Source organism: Brachyistius frenatus, unplaced genomic scaffold, assembly GCF_029030835.1.
Source record: "Brachyistius frenatus isolate BFR_SWC_R1_liver_20210118 unplaced genomic scaffold, ASM2903083v1 Contig_456, whole genome shotgun sequence".
Lineage (NCBI taxonomy): Eukaryota > Metazoa > Chordata > Actinopteri > Embiotocidae > Brachyistius > Brachyistius frenatus.
This window is the reverse complement of record NW_027211055.1, coordinates 136,121-144,312: the sequence shown is the minus strand read 5'-3', so window position 1 is coordinate 144,312 and position 8,192 is coordinate 136,121. Positions and strand designations below refer to the sequence as shown.

At 41.1% G+C, this 8,192-nt stretch overlaps 1 protein-coding gene across 3 annotated transcripts in view; it reads left to right on the top strand.

The window, feature by feature from the left end:
• The first annotated feature begins 1,249 nt into the window (after positions 1-1,249).
• LOC138614132 (glutamate receptor 3-like) overlaps positions 1,250-8,192 on the top strand; it is a 68,383-nt gene continuing 61,440 nt past the window's right edge. Inside the window, exons 1-2 of one of the 3 annotated variants that reach the window (XM_069687370.1) lie at positions 1,250-1,601; positions 2,031-2,189. In XM_069687370.1, the coding sequence (XP_069543471.1) occupies positions 1,514-1,601; positions 2,031-2,189 (247 nt within the window). In that variant the 5' untranslated portion in view covers positions 1,250-1,513. The remainder of the gene's footprint in view (positions 1,602-2,030; positions 2,190-8,192) is intronic. The other 2 variants (XM_069687369.1, XM_069687368.1) reach the window with 2 other exon arrangements.

The window sequence follows — 8,192 nt, the reverse complement described above, 5'->3', positions numbered from 1 at the left end:
TTAATCATGATGAAAACTGCAGACATCTCATTTTGTATTTTGTGAGTCAGAGTCCTTCTGGCGATTGTACTTTCTTTAGACGGACAAGGACATGGCGTCTGCACGGTGAAAATATCTTTTACCAGAGATCAGTAATGTGCACTCAACTGCACATTGCTGACATGTTGCTGTCTTTTTAGCAACATTGGTGAGAAAATGAATCTATTTATGTATGTCTGTGATGGATTCAATACAGAAATCGCTCAAAGAAAACATTAATTTCACATGTGCAAAAATTTGTGATCACGTGACCACATTAACACGTTATTTTGCACGTGAAACGTATTTTGTCGATGAGAAACATGTCCCAGTGTCATCATATGTTGCAACATGTGGTAGAAATGTGTCATACCTGTGTTCCATGTGGGAAACTTGTGTTTTTTTTTTATCTGTATGGGATGATTTGGGAAATTAACAGCAGAAAAAAATATGAAAATATTTTTTGCCGCTGTTGTTTTTTTGCTCGGAGAACCCAGATTACCCCACATTTGAATCCTATGTATCAAGTGTTCATGGCACCAACAAAAATGAGTGTGAATCCAAATGACTAACACAAGTAAGTCAATTAGGATTCTAATATATAACATTAGTGAGGCCACTTGGCAGCAAGCGATTAAACAGTGATAAATCAGTGCATTAGCTCTCACAGTTCCAGTTTCTGCACTGAAACACCTGCAGGGGACAGCCGAGGATTATGCTGCTAGTGTGCAGGACTGCTGCTGCATGAGTGCTACATGTGAACACAGCAGGAAGGGATGGATGGATGGATAGATGGCATACTTACATGGTCTGCACACACAGGCAGGACACGCACAAGTCAACAGTATAGTGTTGGTCCACACTGACCGCATGCTGGTGTGGGCTTCTTTGCACCACACACACACACACACACACACACACACACACACACACACACACACACACACACACACACACACACACACACACACACACACACACACACACACACACACACACACACTAAACCCAGCAAAGACTGCACCGCCTCACTTACCAACTCTGCAGTGACGTGAGGAGGAAGACGGTAGGCTGCTCTTGTTATAATTCAACGTCAGACCAAGTTTGATAAACGCCCCCCCTTCACTCCCTGCCTCCCTCCCTCCATCTCTTCCCCCCCCCCCCTCTTGCCTCCTTCCCTCTCTCACTCTCTCTGGCCCATTTCAATGGTCTTTATCCACAGTAAAGAGCTTCGCCTTTCCTCTCCTCCGCCACCACCATCTTTGAGATAAAACACTGCCTTTAGGTTTCCAGCAGCAGCAGCAGAGGGCTGGCGCTGCAGTTGCGCTGGCACACATTCAACGTGGGTGCACACAGTGAGTGAGAGAGAGAGCGAGATCGAGAGACCCGCCGCATCTTGTGGATTTCTTTCCGTATACAAGCCCGTGTACATGGTTCTCCCTGCACTTCCTCTGTCACACACAGACCAGGAGTTGATTTCACTTCTCGGGGAAAGATGTGGCATCGCACAATAGCGACAGTCCTTGTTTTATTGCATTTTTTGGGGGACTCGCTGGCAGGCTTTCCAAACCAAATTAACATTGGTAAGTTCACCGAGAAACTCTCTACATTTACATTTCTTTGTTCACATAATCTATATAGGACACGTCTCTGCAAATCGCAATGATGAGGTTATTTGCTTAATGTTTCTCATGAACGCAGAAGGTTGTAGGATTTTGCGCGCATTTATGGGCGGTTTGGTAAAAAAATGTAGTTGATCCACATTGTCAAAACACGACTCTCAGTATCTGCAGTGCATTATTTAGTGGAATGGCTATATTTGTGGGCTTCCTTTGTGAAATAAACTGATGTACATCTTTAATATAATACGTAATTGTAGCCATATGACTGCATTCAGGCTGTAAGTAAGTAAAATCCTCGTCTCGGGAATTGGAGACAGAATAAGTGCAATTTTATGCATGCTGGGATTGGACTAATTAACGCTGTTCTGTGTGACATTTTCTTTCCTGTAGGTGGACTGTTCATGCGCTCTACCGTGCAGGAGCACAGCGCCTTCAGGTTTGCTGTCCAGCTGTATAACACCAACCAGAATGTGACAGAGAAACCCTTCCACCTCAATTACAATGTTGACAACCTGGAGTCCTCCAACAGTTTCTCCGTCACACACGCCTGTGAGTACTTTTACGCTGTATAAATAGGTTTCGTGTGCATAAGAACAGGCAGACGCCCTCTTGTTTTGGTGGATCTATTCTTTTAGAATTGTGCCCAAAAAGTGACGTAAAAGTGCTGTAAATTCTGAGCCAACATACAGTTAAACGCACACAGAGTTTGTGTAGTGATTTCTGGTTAAATTGTCTCATTGGCAGGCCAGTCTAAAAACTACACAGCTGTTTATGAGCTGGAGTTGGTAGTTGAGTAAAATGGATGTTCTTTAAAAACACACACACACCGACACCTGCCAAGTGTCTTGCCTAATATAGTCAAACTCCTCATTTATGGCATCCAAAATTCACCAGCTGGATGATGGAGCTGGATGGCCTGTAATTGGCCAAACACAGTGATTTTGGAGACAGTAATTCAGTAATTCCAGAGAAGCTGATGAGCAGCATTTGGATGACTGTGCCTGAAAGCACACACAGAACATATTGCTATTGTGGTTGTTGTTGTAACTGACTGTTGTGTCAGATGAAGCCTCGACAGTAGGGACTGTATGCAAATGTTGAAATGCGAATGGGTAATATTAATCATTGAACAAAGAGTAAACTGCAGTAGTGGAATTAGCTAATGCCAAAATTTATGGAAAACATAACAAAACGATGAGTCATATTTACTGAAAACCTCAGCTGTTGTTTATTTTTGTACGAGGAGTTGTCACTGTCACTTTAAATGACATGTTCAAAAAAAAATTTGACACATTTATTGAGACGCAGAATAAAGAGAAGGGGCAAGTGAAAAATGGTGCTCTTTCTTAATTTTGGAGTATCCTTTTGTCAGCTTAAAAAAAAAAAAATTATACCTAAGCAACCCACTTTTCTGACCTGCACCTATTACTCCATTGTTTGTAGTCACTTTGATGTAAGGTGCGAGATAGCTGCAGGTGGGTGGCTACTGGTTAAGATGATTGTATCATTCAAGTGCTTGAATACCTCTGCTGTTTTGTTCTAGGTAACCTATATGTACACTTGTGTGTGTGGGTAACAATCAGGCGTTTGACTTTCTGTCCCTTCCATAATGATTTTAGATATCACATCAATTTCCACCAGCAGTCTTTCCCTCTGATGGATAAATAGCCCACTGTATCAATTGTAACATGCTGAAGCCCATGTAGTCATCTCCACAAGCATGACGGATTTGATAGGAAGGGCTTAGGAGTGTGAGATATCTTCATAATTGGTCTACCAGTTCCTCCTCTGCCATGTAGGGCACCAAGTTCTGTCTGGAGAATTAATTTGTTATCTTTCTTTCCACCAACTGCACTTCACTCTTCATGCTTGTGGATCAGCTGCGGCTGTGCTAGACTCTGTCAGCTGCCGGAGAGACAACTGTGTAACCTAATGAAGTGAGAATAGGGCTAAAAAAAAGAAAGGGAATTGGAACACAACTGTACCTCACACATCCAGGGCCCCTCAGCTTTCCTAAAACTGCTAAATGCCTTTGTATTTAGTTGTCGGCGAGCATCGCAGCTCTCACCAAACAATTGGCCTGCAGCAGCCTTGGGAGAGAAGTTGCAGGCTGATGCAGGTTTACACACATTCACACACTCACACCTTAATGCTGCCTAGTTTGACCACAGCCTTGTACTGTCGGCTGCTGAGTAATTACACCGAAGCAGCTGTGGGGTCAGAGCCCAGCTCAAGGGCACTTCAGCAGTTACTGCTGAGGAAGAGATGCATGTTACACGCTTGGCTTGTCCAGATTAGACCTAAAGCAGAAACTGTGAAGAGTTTGTCCATAGCCGGAATTGACTTTGACTAAACCTGAATCCATTGTTTATGAAAGAAGCTTTAGGGTTTTCTTAAAGGATAAGAAGAAAAGCAGAATAATCAGGAGGATTAATTTCAATGAGATAAGCTGATGCAAGCTCAGCTTGATGCTCCACAGCTGAAAAAGTCCAATGAGCAGCTCATTATGCAGACCAGCCAGGTCAGTTTGTGAGCACAAAATTGCTTGAAAATGCACCAAACTACACAATTGTTATATAGTAGTCGGGATTGCATAATACCCTGCTCGCCTGGCAGGTGTTGATGTAGCAAATGAATGTGATGATTGGGATTTGACACATTTCTATTCTGCCAAGAATTACAGATTAGTCATTGGCGTGCTTTCCCACAGCTCACATCATCAATTTTGATAATATTAGCAAGTGTTAAGAAGACTGAGATTTTAAATCTGCTTACTGCTTGTGATCTTTGGTATTGTCTGCATAGCTGCCCTCTTTAGTATGAAATTAACAATTGAAAGAATAAAACCGGATCCGAGTAATTACTTTTTGCTCCAAGCTTATCGTTTGTGTTTGGTGTATGGATTCTGACCGGAATAAAGCAGGACAACACTGCTGTCCTCCAGTTGGGTCAGTATATAATGATTGTTGCAAATCCCTGATGGCAAATGACCGCGTTATTGGCAGCGTGAATCAATAGGTGGAAGGCCATAGTCCAGCAGCATCGTGTGTGTGAGTGTGGCTCCAGTTTGTTCTCCAATATGGAAAAATCAATTCTCACCAAGGTTTCATTTTCTCTGTGCCGGTCCGTTTCTACTTAACATACGGCTGATTCTCCAGGTTCCTCTGGCCAGAGATGCTGAATTTTCAATTTCAGTGCTTGGATTGATATAAAAGCTAATAAACAAACAAAGTTTTAAACAGGCGACGACACACTGCAGCATCAAATGTGCAGTCATTGCAACTTGATTGAATTGATTCCGACAAAGAGAAGTTCACTACGTTTATTATCTCACCAATTTGTGGCTGGAGTGACGTTGCAGGATCTATTGATGTGACACCTTGCTGCAGGCTAGGACTGATTGCGTGCATAAATGCAGAAAAGGGAAGGTTATATTTATTAAGACTAAGGTCAGAGCAGGAAGAGACGGTGGAGGCAGAGCGGGTAGCCCGGCTGGGTAATGAGAGACGAGTTAAACTAAATAATAGCATTTTCTGTATGTAGTGACAGGCAAGCATTAACTTAACATATAATTAAAGTGTGTTTAGCCTTTTCCTAATTCACAGGAGTGTTAAATGCATGTGAATGAATTGGCTGAGTGTGTTAGGTGTACTACTATGTGATGTAACAAAACAACAACAACAAAAATCCCTGAACAACCACATTCTGGATTTTTAAGAAAACTTTGATTTGATGAAATGTCAATATTTCGCAATATTTCTTATTAAAGTGTTATAGCTACTTATCCTCCCTCTGCTATGACTCAACCGGTGTGATGCTGCTCAGACAGAGGCTAATGTTAGAGCACTTCAGTGTGTAGGCAATGGACAGTCCCACTTATGCAGCACAGACCAGTTCATGCAGCCAGATCTCCTCCTCCTCCTCCTCCTTCTGCTCTTCTTCTTCTGCATTGTGGTGAACACTTTGACTCATCAGCATTACCCAAATTAGGACATTTTAGCTTTTGCAATACTTTTATGCAGCTTTAGCATGTGAGAAACTATTGTCTTTTTCTTTGTTTTTTAATCCCACTATCATCGTTTAATAATAAACATACAATTTATGAGAAGAACAGCCATTCATTGACTGTGGTGTTAGGCTTTGCAACTAAATCCATAATATTTATGTCAAAATGAGATGACATTATCAAAAGAGGACCGGTCAAACCTGAAATGGTGGAAAATGACGTGGAAATATTGATGGAAATATGATATCTCTGTTAGTTTCATCCAGCTGTTTTTATACAGTTGAGTGGAAACTGCTGTCACAATTATGTAAAGTGATGACAATGAGGCGATTGTGTAATAACTTAGAGTGGCCGAGCTGTGTCTTCTGAATGTTTGTAATGGTGTGAGGTGTTTAATATATCATTAAAGGAATAGTTCACCATTATGGGAAAAAAGCTTGTTCAATTTGTTGCCTTAGATGAGAAGATTGAAACCACTCTTGTGTTTGTACAGTAAATATAAAATTTAGCTGAGCACAAAGACTGGTAATCTTGCTCATTTATTAATCCATACAAAAACATAAGTATGAGACCAACAGAGTCTCGTCGTCTCCGTGAGTTTGCTAGTTTAGTGCTGGCTGTGAGCTCAGGATGCAGCCAAGCCAGTTGTTTCCTCTTGTAGAGGCAAAGGTGAATAATTTATTGTACAAACATTAAAGTTTGTACAGTAAAAAAAGTTTACCTTCTCTGTGAGAAAAAAATTGTGGCAAGATGTGGAACAATTCCTTTTATAACGATGCACCAACTGAAAAATAGCCTTCATTTCTGAAGCTGTGACGTTACAGTTTTCAGTCGTTAGATCAGAGTGTTAGAGCTTTCAAATAGATAAATGTCAGTTTAACAATGCTTTAATTTTTGCTGCAGTTAGTATAGCCAAAGAAATATGCAACCAAAAAATTCATAACAACCTTGAATTCATCATAACTCTGAGAACTCATTTAAACCAACAAATCATAAATGATGCATGTGCATCAGAGTCAAGGGTGTCAGATTTTGTGGCCTGAACGAGAGCATTCTGCATTATAGTTTCTATCTCCTCACTCTGGCCTAAAAAGTCCTAAATCTGTATCGGCTACATATAATACATGATCACTGAAACCAACTTTTTGACATAGCAGTGAGGTCACTGGTAATCAGAGGACCAAACAATCCACTTTTGGGTTCAAAGCTACTACATGAAAGTCCGAATTCAATGGCCAATACTTGTTGAGCATGAAAAACATATCCACTGCCTTTGCTTAGACATTTGTCTAGTCAGACTTTTGTGTTTGCATTTGAAAGCTTTAAATGGATCCTCTCGATTTGGGAGCAGAACAGAACAGAAAGAGACCTGAAAGTGTGTCCTGCAGCCAGGCTCCTGTCAGTTTGGATGACCTGTACCAAGTTGACAACTCATCCTCCGATTTGTCACGCCTTTTTCACTGTGGAAGCGTAGCTAATACATAACAGCTTTTATTATGTCTTCGGAATAATTTCTGTGTGACTAAAGGGTCGTTTCAGGTGCACACCAGGCTGTTTTTTAAAGCAATATTTTCTCTGGCATGAATAGATGGTTTGACTCTTTGTTAAATAAGAGCTTTTAGGGTCCATTGCTGTGGGGCAAGACATGAGTCACAGGCCATCATGCAGCATACATGCATTTGGTTTCTTTGAGCAGGGGAGTACTGATGCTAAATAAATGGCCTTAACTACAATAGAGGCATTTGGATGTCAGTTGACTGAAGACATAGCTTACAGTCACGTGCGAAAAAGCTGCATGTATCAGTCCAGAGAAGCTCAGAGCTATCATAAGAAAGAATCTTCTTTCTTCGGCCCTGGCTGGTCTTAATGCTGCGAAATGGCAGAATAGTACTGAATAGCTTCGGGGGCAAGCCACTGGAGATGTGCAGTTAGTCTTTCATCCTGTGCATCAGAATGTGCTTACATGTCAGCACTGTAACAGAGCGACGGTGATCACTACTGACAAGCTACACTGATGCTGCAGCAGTTTGTTGCAGTCTTACACAACGTCCTTCAGCATGGCTGCCTCTGAAATCTCTGCTGTTATTCACTAAATGTTACCTGAGATTGCTCAAGGACAACAAGCTGTGAACTACACAGAATGATGAAAAAGAAAACCAAAGATGCCATCGGGGCGGTGAATAATTTAGAGAAGCCGCTTTCATAAATCTGGAAAAGTTGTACGAGCTTTCGTTCCTGAATGTCAAGGGACAAAATCACATCGCTGCTCCGGTGTTTTGTTGTTTTAAAACAAGAAACAGTTCGTGCCTCATTATTTTATTATTCATAGTCTATTTTCTTTCCATAGTGAGACAATTTTGTCATGATATTTTACAATACTGGGAACCAAAAGTGATGGTTAGAGATGATAAATTGTGTTTTAGAGTTGTGTTTTATAATTATTTTAATCCATGGATTAAGATCAAATTCTCCACTTTCTGGTGTGCCTTCTGCAGGAATATAGCCCTTTTAATGTGAGTGTGTTGTATCACGCTGTCTCTTATAAT